Genomic DNA, 14523 nt, shown 5'->3' on the forward strand with positions numbered 1-14523 from the left:
AAAAAATTTATTTATTTTATAACAAATATACATTTTTACATACTTAATATTCTCTTCTTTGTACGGACCAGTAGAGAAGAATAATCTAAGTACAGTTATACATTTTTTTCTTTTTTGTAAAAACATTTCTAATGACTATTATGTTTTCGTTTTTTAATGATACAGAAATAACTAATACTTCGTAAAGATGAAAAAAAACAATGTTACACACTATAAAATGGGGAAGGCAAATTAAGGTACAAATATTAATTTTTTAGGTTAAGGACGAATACTAAGACTTCAAGGGAGGTACTCAAGTTGTGAAACATTTAATACCCCCACTTAACTGAAATCTTCGTACCTGTTCTGGTATTTTGAGTATTAAAGTGTGTTATACAATTTTTGTTTTTCGCAAGCATCTGAAGTAATCTTATAGACTATAACAATTTGGACAGATTATACAGGCGAGAGGAGGAGGACGAGAAAACGAATGCAGTATAAAGGTACTTGAAGATGATAATAATATTTACAATAATTTGTCATAACACTACAGTCTACTACTCTCATGGATCTGAGCTTTGTAACCGGGAACGTTTTGCAAATTATTCGTTAAGGCTGAGGGTTTCTTGTTGATGCCATTGTATGCTGGTGGTTCATCGGCTGTGAACACGGAATTATCATGGCCCTGGACGTTGCGTGTGTGGACTTCCATACCGGGATTTTCACCCTTTTCAGTGTCTGAGGTTTTGGGTTTACCTTCCAACAGGAAACAGGTGATGAGGAAGAGAATGGAACCTAGAATTGAGAAAATTTATAGAGTTATTAAAAAATTGTTACACAAGTATTGTCCAGCTACTTACTTATGCCATACATGCCAGCATAGAATATCATAATGGAGCCTCTGTAGCCAATGGCCTTGGCAACGGGATCAACCAAAATTGGCAAATTACCACCAATGTTGTTCATGACAAACAAGAACACACCAATGGTCGAGGAGCGCACATGCAACGGCACAATTTCCACAACAATGGCAAATACAATGCCGAACCACATTTCAGCAAAGAAGTACGAACCACCCAATGTAATCATGGCCCACAACGGTTCAAAGAACACCGAACCAAAGGCTGGCAGCGTGGCAATCAATTGACTTATGGCCAAGACAAATGCTCTTGATCGTATGCCCATTTTGGCAACAATCTTATCGGACACGACACCGCCGACCACCACACCAATACTGCCAATGCCAATTGTCACAGCGAACAGCCACCAACCCAAATCGGTGTCAGGGAAATATTGATTGTAATACAAATCGGCATTGTAGGCAAATGTCATGCCACCGCAATGTCTGATGGAGGCGGCAATCATTAGCATAATCATGGCGGGATTTTTCAACACTGACCACAGATTGGCCTTCTTGCCATCCTTAACTGTCATCGAGTCGTCAGAAATTGATTTGCGTTCGGGTTCTTTGAGGGTTGTGCCAGTCAAAATGGCCAGAATAACTGCCAAGACGCCAGCACCCAAGTAGCAGACACGCCAGCCCAGATCAAAGAAATTGGCTTGGGTAATGTAACGGCCAACGGGGAAGGCAATGCCATAACCACCTGTGAATCGAAAATCGTTATTAATTTCCTCTCTACAATATTTCAGAATCATCCAAACTTACCATAAATACCCCAATTGAAAATGGCCATAACCAAGGCTCTCTTATCCTCAGGGAATATGTCCGACATTATACCAGTAGCCAAGGGATTACAACCAGATTCACTTAAAAGTATACATAAAAATCAATATTCTATTTCCAAAAATCTCAGTTTCCTGATCTTACCCCGCAGCCATAATCATTCTCAGCAACACCAATTGCCAGTACTCCTTAACCGTACCCTGTAAAATGATAGCCACCGCAAAAACGAAAGTACAGACCGTCAACATTTTAACGCGATTGTAACGATCTGCAGCCACACCCATAAAAACACCAGCAATGGTAAAGATCAAAATGAATGTTGGTCCAGCCAATATCTGATATTCAATACCCAAGCCATTACGATTCCATTCACAATATGTTGTGCCATTGTGCTCTAAAGCGTGACAGCTGGAAAGGAGAAAATATAATTTATTAGTTCGCAATAAGAATAAACATCCTAGTTCGCATATCTTAATAGCAAAGAAATTATATCGTTAGCTAAAATGCAAAAAGGCGTAATTAACAAAAAAAAATTAAAATTGACTTTTGAATGTCAACACATGTAGTTTATTGACATTCACAATATTCATTCAAAAAGTCAATTTTCAATTTTTTGTTAGTTACGCCTTTTTGCATTTTAGCTAACGATATGTATGTATATCTCCGTTGTCAATTTATTAAAGAATCCGACTATCTAACCGTGAATAAATTCCCAATATCTATCGATGCCAAGAAACGATGCCTCATTGAATTTTGTGCAGTGGTTTGAGCCCTTGCTTATTTAGTGTTGCCACTTTCCTCTGCAGAGAGCTATCTCCTGTCAATCCTATTTTGTGTTGATGTGCTTAGGAAAAATCTATTTTATTTCCTCTACAGAAAAACAGATATTCTCCTTAATTTCTTAGTAATCGAAATTGGATTCGACATCATTATTTTTTATTTATTTTTATTTCAGTGTATATTTTTCAAATACGAGGGCAGTTCGGAAAATTCTTAGCCTAGCACAAAGAGCACGGTATAAAGAGAAAAAACGTTGAGTGTTTTGGAAACTTCAATCTCTGTTATGAACACATGTTAAATTTTGTTTCGATCTGGCAACTCCTTCATATAGAAACATGTGTTCATCCAGTAAGGAAAGTTCAAAAGTCGGACGGGGCCGACTCTATGATATCCTTCACCACTATAGGTACATAAAAGATATGTTAATATCTACAATATTCTGTAGATAGAAAATACATAGAATCTTTGAATGACCATTGAGATGGAATCGGGCGAAATTAAATGTGGTATCTTGATAGATATTTAAACCAATTGAAAAACCCCCATACACATACCTTTCTGAAATCAATGATAAATTGCATGTCAAGCGGTCAGACTTGGATTCTTTGGTGTACCATTTTATGAAATTGAGTAAATTATGTATGGTAGCTATATATATATATAAACACATGGACCTAACTGAGCAACCGTTGCATACATAATTTTTTTTTTTTTTGTTATCACTCTATATTCAATTTAATACCCTATGCCAAACATACATAGACCCTTCGATGCACCATTTACATAAAAACGAACGAAAATATACATAAGACCCATATGAATATCGGAACCGAATTCAACAAACCTTATTACACATCATTTTTTCGTAAATTGCTACATTTTGCTTAATCGGACAAATATTGTGAGTTTGGTGTATCATTCACAAAAAATCGGACGAAACTATATATGGGAGTATATATAAATCTGAATTGATTTTAACTAAATTTCACAGACATCAGTCTGGACCTAATTCAGTACTCTGTGCAAAATTTTGTAATTCTATGCCTATTCTGAAAAGGAACCATGGATCTATCTCGATTTATTTTGCCTGTTACAAACATATGCACAAAGACATAATACCCTGTACCACAGTATGGTGAAGGTTATAAAAAAACGCATCCTCAATTGTTTACAATGGAAACATTAGAAAAGCGTGCTTTCATTGTAAACAAATTCTAAGTAGATAATTGTTCGGCTGTAGCCTTCTCTATGTTATGGCGCTACAATCTAAAGTTGTTTTCGGTAATCGGACTGTCATCTATAATTGCCTAAAAACAAAGCCTAATTGATGGCCCTATATCCTGCAATTTTTATTTTATATTATCCTTAACTGTTGATGTTCATGCCTATGTTGGTTATTAAAAGGTCAGGGGCTTCGGATGCCTTTCATCTGGGGATGTAAGTAATTTGTTTTTTAAAAATTCGAAAACATACGGTGGCGCTATTTTCTTTCAATTTCGTATTGTGTTCATGTGTTGAATTTTCCCTTCTTCGCTAGGATACATTTCCGGGGCCTATCTATTTATTATTTTTGTTAAAGTTATTTAAGTACACAGTTCTCGAATCTTACTTCTCGATTTCTAAAATATTTTCAAGAACATTGGTTTAGGGCTTTCCTGTTAATGTTCTAGAATACCTAACTTGATCCGGATAAATATTTGAAATACTGTGTTATATATTTTGTAAAAATGTCGGTTAATTTGTTATAATTAAATTGTTTCTAAAAATCTAGGTGTTGGACGTGATTGACCTTGTATAATATAAAATGTCAAACATGTCACACAGATCCAAGAAGAATTCGCTAGTTTTAAGCATTGGCTATCAGGGATGGTCCGTGTGACGAATTTTTAGGTTTTCGACTGTCAAAAAGGTGTAAACGTCGAAAACGTCATATACCTGTATAAAAAGTAATAAACGTAGTAAACGTCATTTATATCAATTTTATCAGCATACACAGTTATTTTCAAGAATATATATTATTTTTACTATTCCTTACTGGAACTGATAACAATTTTTAAATTTTTTCGAGAAGAAAATTTTGAAATTTTATATGGATTTGAGTAAAGCATGCGTAATTTCCAAATTGATTAATGGAAATAGCTATTTTGTCGAAAACTTAATGGATTTGGGTAGGTTTCTATCGTATGTATTATACGTCGGAAATGTATGTCATTTACGTCACTGTTTCTGACAGGCCATCTCTGTTGGCTATGCATTGGATGGCTATAAGCATTATTCATTTCTACAACCAACTATATGCTCTACAGTAAAGTGCCTCTAGACCAACAAACCTTAAGACATGTTCGATGTTACAGTATTCATATCGAAGACGGCATATGCTCAGATGTCACCATCATACAGTTAAGGGAACCCCACCCATTCTCGATTTTAATTTTCCAAGATTTTCAATGGACTGGCAAATCAATACCAATGCTTGTTAAGGTTTGTAACTTTGCACACATATATTTGAAGATTTAAAAGAGAAGAAAAATAATTTATAAAAAAATTTTGTTATTGCTTTGTTGTTTTTTGTAATTAAAGAAAAGTCCTTATTTTTGATGGCGGGCATGATAACTCCTCACTGGAACATCGGAATCCGAAAATGCCAACGGTGTTAGAAAGAGTACATGTCTGGCTCTCGTATGAACTAGGATTATTGACTTCTCTCTAAAATTAACAAAATGGCGGACCTTTGAAAAAATATTTTTGGAAAATCGCAGATTTTTGACCAAAAATCAAGTTAAAAAATAAGGAAGATCTTCACCGATTGGCTTTATCCTAGTTCATACGATAGCTATACACTCACAGAGAAACGTGTAAATATTTGGAATCGATTGGGTTATTAGTTTTTGAGTTATCGTGCCCGCCATTCGCAAAAGAGAAAAACGCGTTTAAAGTTTGAGAAGCCCTTTAGCCGTCACTTGATGCTGACACAATAAATCGGCTATATCTTCAAGAGTTCTTGAGATTTTCACTTGAAATTTTGTAGAGACATTCTTGATTTATTGTAGAATCGAATTAAATCAAAAAAAAATTTGACCCCGAGAATGGGGGGGGGGGTCCCCTTAAATTCAGGATGTCCTAACCGAATGAATTCTAAATGGGCACCAGTTGATGACTATTCTGAATTTGGCATGCTTTTATTTTCTAGGAATTCTCCTGATTTCTTGTGATCAGATGGCGCCATCGAACAGTTAAATTAAGGATGTCGTAACCGTATGGATTCAATATGGGCGATTTTTTTTCTTACAACTTCTAATTTTTTTATATGTAGGTTTACGTTGTACATGATTTCGTTAACCCATGATTTTCGTTATTTTGAATTTAAATGGATTTTGAATTTTAAAGTAAACACATGGCACACCTAAAGCGTTGCCAAGGTGGTAATTTTAGATACGGTGATGTATTTTTTGGTACAAAAAACTGTGTTGTATTTCAAATTAACTCGATTAGGCAAAGTATTACGAGCAAATCGAGATAAGGAGTAGATTTAATATTGAATGGAAATCGAGGTAACAATAAAACCTACAGTCTAAACTTGCTATCACAGCTAAGTTTATTGTTTAATATCTTTTAAGAGCGTGTTTAGACTAGTAAATCTACTCGATTTAAAATATCAATTCCATTGCGTATATATCATCTTCACAAATCCAGTGGATTATATTTGACGTATACGTATGCCCACTTCAACTTACCTTGTTTCATTTTGAATAGCCGAACACTGCTCGGTCACTTCGGCCCTAGTGAACATTGTATTATTCTGTTGGCATGATATATCACCATATTCCAAATCAATGGCCGTCTGTTTCGAAGTGACACCAATTAAATAATGTCCCAGTTCACCCAAGATATAACCAATTGTTAAAATGGCCAGTACATAGGTACTATAATAGCCACTTAGTTTCGATAATATTGGTATCATTTTGGTGATCTACAAAGAAAAAAAAAAGAACAAGAAGAAAAAATTAGCAATTAATAATATTATTTTGAATCATTTATTTCTAAAATGAAAATAATAACAGGTTATAAGATTTATTTCACAATCAAAATTAATCATCCAAAAGTTTTGTTATTGTTGTTGTTGCATTATTTGGTAGATATACGTAATTAAACAATTGACCAATGTAATTATCCATAACATTCGAATAGAATTTTTGTTGTTGTTCATTAGTAATAAACATTTGGTTTATTTAAAAGTAAAACTCAATATTCTAAGATTTTTGCAGTGAACTGCATTCGGATATTCCAGTCATATTCTATTCTACATGTGACCGTCTAATCAGATGATTACTGCTGCTTAAATTATCAATGAATTGAAAAGATATATAGAAACGTTCTAATTGCAGGGTGGCGAGCTTATTAATTTGTTATAGTACTTTTTTAATTGATGTTAATCGTCAATTGTCTCGTAGTGATCGATGACCGGCTGTCGCAAGTGTGAAATATTCTTTAGATGGAATCTAAGAGAAACAGCAAAAGAATAAAAATTCTTTATTCAATTGGTATGTGTCATAGCTTGGATAGAAACAAATGTATTGCAAGCTGTAATACATTCCGGTCACAAAGTGATCAGAAATAATTTAAAACAAGGATAGAAATGACAATAAATTATACGTTGAGACAACTTAAAATATATGAGTAAATGAGTAGAAATCTGATAGGTGGGAATGCGAATAAAAAATGAAGCGATAGCTCAAATTTAGAACCATGCTCCAACACGTTGTAATATCTTAATAACTTGTAAGATTTCAACTTAATTTAAGAGAGCATATATAAAAATGTCTTCTAATTTTAAAAATGTTTTCTTTCAGATCCATTTTGACATTTCTGTCATTTACTAGCTTTACGATTAAAAGCATGATGCAATAATAAGGTTATGTATCATGTCTGGAAGTAATTCCTGTTTTGGGAAGAAATCATAACCTTTTATTTATTTTTCGCGTTTTTAGTTTTGCGTTAAAAATGTCAAATAAACATAACCAATTGATGTGTATGGTTTTTAAAATATTTGACAGAAGAGGCCACTACCTACAGAGTTGATTTTTTATTATTCACCTCAAGTTGTCTACATTGTATTCAGTGTTGCAAATTTTAGCACTTTTACTGCTAGATTTATCACTTTTTAAACTAGCTAAGCACCAAAAAAGTGATCTAGCATCTATCACTTATTTTGACATTTTTAAATTCAAAATTGTTTGGAAAATTTGTCTTTTTTGAATTTCACATTGACACATTGAAATTTCCGTGTTTCTAACAAAGAATTCGATTTTCTAATGTTTAACAAGTGAGCGGAGCAGTGTAGTCGGGCGGGGACATCCATATGATACACTTCGCAACTACCAGTGGATTTTTTCTGTAAATTTGCCGTGTCAGTGACGAATTCTGCGTGATATTCACTTCCTGCTGTGACTAGAAAAACTGTCAAAAACAACTTTTCTGGTTCATTTAATCCCACAAATATCATCTTATCACCACCTAAAACTATACATGTCGCACTTCACGATAACCAGAACTTTCCGCCTTCTAGTGTAGTAATGGCAATACCAAACAATATCAGAATACGTAGACTCCTGCGAATATGTATATATAGCTCCCACACCCTGTATATGTCCTATTGGACAACAAACACATATAATATCCTAACAACATAGCTGTTAATTTGAATTTCCTTTTTCGTATTTGAGTATACAAATATTTTTTTTGAAATATAGATCTCATTATAAATTATGAATAAATTTCTTTATATACATTTTTTTGGCCTAAAACGAGTTTAAAGTATGATAGAGCCAATCAGCTGATATTTGTTTACGTATACACACATTTCTAATTTCACGTAGTTGGCCAATATTTACATAATTCTAATAGGATTTTCCAGACATTAGATCATGGCATAATTACACAAGGTAATCTTATGCAAACATATGATTCCAATTTTTCATAAATTTACTTTTGACAAAATTCAGCTTTCAAAATTTAAATGAAAATATCTTCCCAAATTAACGCACAACGCGTGTTCAGTGGCAATAATTACAAAATGTTTAATATTTTGAAATTCCCAGTCTTTATAACCTACAAATATAAGTTGTAACATCTATAATTATATCTTAAGAACAATATTAATAAAAAAATGGAGATACTTATTTACAGAAAGTATACAATTTAAATTTTTTAAAAAATATGCCATTCGACATGCATCAAATTTTAAGGAATTTATTTTTCAAATAATTTCAAATTGATAGATGAGTTCCAAATTAAAAAGGATTGCCACTATTAATTTCTCAAATGAGACTACCTTCCGTAATTATGTCATGATAAACTATGAACAAAAGAAATTTTTTATTTCTTTCGGCCCAAAAAGGCATTTACATTAGAACATTTTACCAGGTTAACCTATTTTATGAGGATTTATTTGACATATATTCAAAGGAATTGAATATTTAAACCCACTGGGTTAACGAAATCCTGTCTAATGTAAACGCACTATAAAACGAGATTAGAGTAAGGACATCCCTTCTGATTAGTACAGTATTAAAATGATAGTCAATCAGCTGATATTTGTTTACGTATACACACACATTTCTAATTCCACGTAGCTGGACAATATTTACACAATTCTAATAGGAATTTCTAGCCATTAGATAAAATATGTAAAAACATCAAATCAAAAATGTTGTTTTAAATTACAGTTATACTCATTATAAATTTATAGTACGTTTACATTGTATTGGAATTCATTGACTCAGTGGGTTAAATTATTTACTCAGTGGGCTTATCTTAATGAGGCTAAATTTACCACACAATTTTAAATCATTTTGAGGCAGGATTTATTTTAAATCATGAACGAAATCATGATACTAATGAGATGCAACGCGGTTTTTGTACGAAAAATTACAACTCTCTCACAAGGTACCAAAATTTGCACATGTTTGGTCTGTTCCATGGCACAATGAATAGGTAGTCCATTTAGCGCAGCTGATGTCTTGATTAACTGTCAAAGTGGGTAATTTCTACTTGAATTCGATGTGCAGTGTTGCCAACCATTTGAAATATTATATGGAAAAATTGGACAGATAATCGAGACAAAAACAAAGGTTTTTGTTTTGATACATCACCTTATTATTGCATCATGGTCTGTTCCAGTACTTTTTTAATAGTAAAGCTAGTAAAAGGGAAACATTTCAAATTCGCTCTCATAGTACCAAATAATTCGAAAAGTTCGGGAACGAAAATCTAGTAAATATGACAAAATTAGATGGCAATATTTCAAAATCAACATAGCAGCCAATCAGAAGTTGGCATTCCTGTTTACATTTTTACTCGTTCAAATTTCTCGAGTAAAAAGTTTACAAAGAGAACGCCATTTTGTTTTGTGCTCTCTTAAACTTGATTCAATGTTTTACCAGTTTTGTGGGTTTAGGAACGGATTTCGAGTAAAAGGTTCCAAAACTTGTAAAATTAGTAGATTCTTTTAGGTTCTGGAACGGAACTGTTTTTAATTTTTTAAATGAGAAAACGAAAAATCGCTGGAAAATAGAAAATACTTATAGAATTTTTGTTTAAGGGGACCCCCATTCTCGGGGTCAAAAGTTTTTATGAATTAATTCGAATCTACTCTAATTCAAGAATGTCCCTACAAAATTTCAAGTGAAAATCTCAAGAACTCTTGAAGATATAGCCGATTTATTGTGCCAGCATCAAGTGACGGCTGAAGGGCTTCTCAAACTTTAAACGCGTTTTTCTCCAAACATTGGATTTGCGAATGGCGGGCACGATAACTCAAAAACTAATAACCCAATCGATTCCAAATTTTTACACGTTTCTCTGTGAGTGCACATCTATCGTATGAACTAGGATAAAGACAATCGGTGAAGATCTTTATTTTTTAACTTGGTTTTTGGTCAAAAATCAGCAATTTTCCAAAAATATTTTTTCAAAGGTCCGCCATTTTGTTAATTTTAGAGCGAAGTCAATAATCCTAGTTCATACGAGTGCTAGACATGTACTATGTTCCAGTGAGGAGTTATCATGCCCGCCATCAAAAATAAAGACTTTTCTTTAATTACAACAAAACAATAAATAAAATTTTTTGTAAATTATTTTTCTTTTCTTTTAAATCTTCAAATATATATATGCAAAGTTACAAACTAACGAGCATTGGTATTGAATTACCAGCCCATTGAAAATCTTGAAAAAATAAAATCGAGAATGGGGGTTCCCTTAATAGGTGATTTTTTACATTTCAAACTATCAAATCATTGCAAAAAAAATTGTCTATTGTTGTAATTTTTCTTTTCACTTTCAAATTGCAAACAAATATTTTTGGCGCAAATTACTAATTTTGTATGTATACTAACAAACATCAACTGATCGGGATTTAGATCATGATCAAAGGTATATGTAAACAATTAGGATGTATTTCAGGATTTTGTTAATCGGGTGAATTTCAAGTCGTATATGTAAATGAACTTTAACAAACATCAGCTGATCGGGATTTGGATCATTATCAAAGGTATGTGCATGGCACAATGAATAGGTAGTCCATTTAGAGCAGCTGATGTCATGATTAACTGTCAAAGTGGTAAATTTTACTTGAATTCGATGTGCAATGCTGCCAAATTTTTGAAATATAATAAGGAAAAATTTGACAGATAATCGAGACATTATTGCATCATGGGTATGTGTAAACAATTAGGGCGTATGACTGGATTTCGTTAATCGAGTCGATTTAAAATTTTATATGTAAATGTACTTTAAAGGTCTTCTGTTAGCGAAATAAATTTTCAAATTCAAATCTTCTACAACTAGAAGACCTATCTACTTTATGAAAATATTTGACTATTATTTTTTTATTGTTCACACTTGTCAAATCAAGTTTGGGTGTGTTGCATTAAAACACTTCAAATCAATCTCAAAAAATATTCCCGTCAATAATGATTTAAGTGTCTAGTCCATTAATCAATTTATCAAAATATTTGAAAAATTTAATGGCTAATTATAGGAATATCATGAGATGAGGATGTAGAAGGTGCTGGTGATTTGCTTTTTTGCTTATTCCCACAAGTCATTGCCTTTTTGCCATGAAGAAATTAAATAGAAAAAAAAACTGATGAAATCAATCAATGATTTCCGAGAGTGCTTTTTTGCCAGTTTTTAATGTTGTTGCTGTCGTTGTTATTATTATTGACTTGTATGTAGTTCGTTTCAAGGTTAAGAATTCAATGGGGGATTTGTTATATAATAAAAAACAACAACACTATAAAATACAACAAAAACTTCAATCAAATAATAACAAGTGTTACGGACAAGCAATGATTCGGACATACAAACCAGAAAGAATTTGTAAAAGTTGAAATGCCAAAAAAAGTATTAAAAACAAAGAACAAAATATTTCTAAACACATAAAAGAACATAATAATAGTAAATTATGATTGTATTACAATAATAAAAGAATAATATCTAAATTCCAAAAATGTCTCAAATCCAAGAAAAAGAATTCTCTACAATCAATATGAAATAATCTGAAACAAAACATACACAGATACACGGATGTAAACCACATCCACAGTGATTACCAATATTCGTATTTGTATTATTATTATTCTGTTATTAAATTAGATAATTTGTATTCTTAGTTTTCATTTACAATAAAGTTGTTTTGTTGTTTTATATTTTATTTTTTGCCTTTGTTGTAGACAGTAACATCCATTAGGTAGTACATTGTTGTTAACTATATTTGTTTTTTTATTAAAAAGCCCACCTATATGTGATCTCTAATAATCATTATGGATATTAATATGAATCTTTTGTTTCAAAAGTTGGCAACCTTGTCGGTAATGTAAACAATTTCCGGTTTTAATGTTAAAATATTTAGTAAAATAATTCCTTTCACTTTCTTTGTTTTGTAAAAAAGTAACAAATAGACGTTTTCATGCTATGACAAATAATTTATAATGATATTAGGTTTTTGTTAACACCTCTGGGTGCTGTATACTAATCGATGATACCCATATAAAGTAAAAAATAACGTTTCAGAATGACTACAACATTATTGATAGAAAGGCTAAATATATGTCATACATACCGATAGTGTAAACATGACTTGAAATGCAATTGAATGTCAAACAGGAGTTATAAAGTGTTGACACTTGTGCGATTTTCATATGAATTAAAAACATCAAAAGCGCATTTAATGTACATTTAAACATACGATTTTTAACCAAATATTTAAAAAAACTCCAAGAAAAACTCCCAATCTGTTTACACATACCTATGATCATGATATAAATTACAATCAGCTGATGTCATTCATTCAGTCATATGTTTTCAATTTGTTCATAGTATACGAGTATTTACTTCTGACAACATTCCGTTTCGAAGATTTAAATAAAAATAACTTCTTTGGTAATGAACGTGCAGCATTTTTTCAGTGGCAATAATTGCAAAATCATATATATTTATTAATATTTTGAAGTACCCTGACTCTAAAATGTACATATTGTTAAATCTTCCAAAAATGTGCAGCTTTAAAAAATACAAATTTAATGGAATTTATTTATCATTTTATTTCAAATTTATATATGAGTTACATATTTAAAAGGGTTGCCATTATCAATTTCTCAAAAACCCAGATGTTTACACTAGTATAAAATGATAAAAAGTGAGTCAGCTGATACTTGTTTACGTACACATAAAATATTTAATTCTACGTAGCTGGCCAATATTCTAAATTCTAATACAAATTCCACTCATTTCCAGGAAAAAATGCATATAAACACTTGTTGTTTTAAAATAGTTTGAAATCCAATGTATTAAAATTTTCGTTCGTTCATTTTTTGTAGGACAACTGGATTGTAAGTTTTAAAGCTAAAACGGCATTTAAAGCTAAAACGGCATTTCGTTAAACCAGAGGGTTTCAATTGTCAATTCCTTTGCATATATGTCAAATAAATCCTCATAAAGTAGGTTAACCCGGTAAAAAGTTCGAATCTATATGCCGTTTTATGAGCGAAGCACATAGGAGGACTTCAGGCTTGGCATGTTATTTTAGCTTCATTTATTTTAAAAGAATAAAAGAGAACAGCGCCCAAAATCAAAGTGGACTACGATATTCCTTTATAAATTGACATTTCATACAAGACCAACTTAAGGGACCAGGACTGAATCCTCATATATGTTTCCCCTCTTATGCGGCATTTACATTAGAACTTTTTATCGGGTTAACTTACTTTATGAGGATTTATTTGGCATACATTCAAAGGAATTGAAAATTTAAACCCACTAGGTAAACCAAATCCGGTTCAATCTAAACGACCTTTGAACTTTTAAGAAAAGAAATACAATTTTTGGCTGTGTTGTAATTAAAATTATCTAGATTTCGCACAGGATTTAGAGTAAATCGAAATAAGCAATGCATTTCATTTTGTGTGGTAAATTGTGGTTATGAATTAAGCTAAACGCGCTTAAAATGTCATTTGAATTTAGCAACTGGATTTATTTGTAAAAGATGTATCAGTTTCCAAACGTGCTGTTTATTAATTATTTTACAAAATTAAATTTGAATATTTTAAAACAAAAATAAAAAAACATCCGTCAACGGATCAACTTTTAAATCCGTTTATTGACCTATACATTTTTTCGATCTAGTTATCCCTGGCAAATTCTTTGATATAAAGCGGGTTTATATTATGATCGTTACTAAATGCTCAATAGCGGTTTATTTTCTTAATCATACTGAATTTTCCATGATTAAACATATAAATTAAAATTATCTTACGGATTTACTTTAAATCGTAAAAAATCTTGATACTATACTAATGAGATGCTACCAACTGATCGCAATTTTTTCTCAAGGTGGCTTGTTCTATCAAATCAAACTACATGTTTTGTGTATGTGTGTATTGTTTTGAATGCCATTTTAAATAAATTGAAATTATATTGAAATATAAATTCAAATAAAATTGTTTTATCATAACATAAACATCTGTTTTTAATTCGATTATCCGTCAAATGTTATCTAGTAATATTTCTAATGGTTGGCAACA

General features: G+C 31.8%; 1 protein-coding gene across 1 annotated transcript; it reads right to left on the minus strand.

Annotated features, from left to right (window-relative positions):
- Nucleotides 1-513: 513 nt before the first annotated feature.
- On the minus strand, nucleotides 514-6410 carry LOC133328556 (D-xylose transporter-like). Its single transcript, XM_061537113.1, has 5 exons — nucleotides 6178-6410; nucleotides 1808-2071; nucleotides 1646-1746; nucleotides 840-1583; nucleotides 514-774 (listed from the first exon to the last, which is right to left on the minus strand). Exons 1-5 carry the CDS (start codon nucleotides 6402-6404, stop codon nucleotides 527-529), a joined length of 1584 nt encoding a protein of 527 aa, XP_061393097.1. The 5' UTR covers nucleotides 6405-6410; the 3' UTR covers nucleotides 514-526.
- Nucleotides 6411-14523: the final 8113 nt, after the last annotated feature.

This window comes from Musca vetustissima, unplaced genomic scaffold (assembly GCF_032173495.1).
Source record: "Musca vetustissima isolate MV318-11 ecotype Yass unplaced genomic scaffold, APGP_CSIRO_Mvet_v1 utg285884, whole genome shotgun sequence".
NCBI classification, from domain to species: Eukaryota; Metazoa; Arthropoda; class Insecta; order Diptera; family Muscidae; genus Musca; species Musca vetustissima.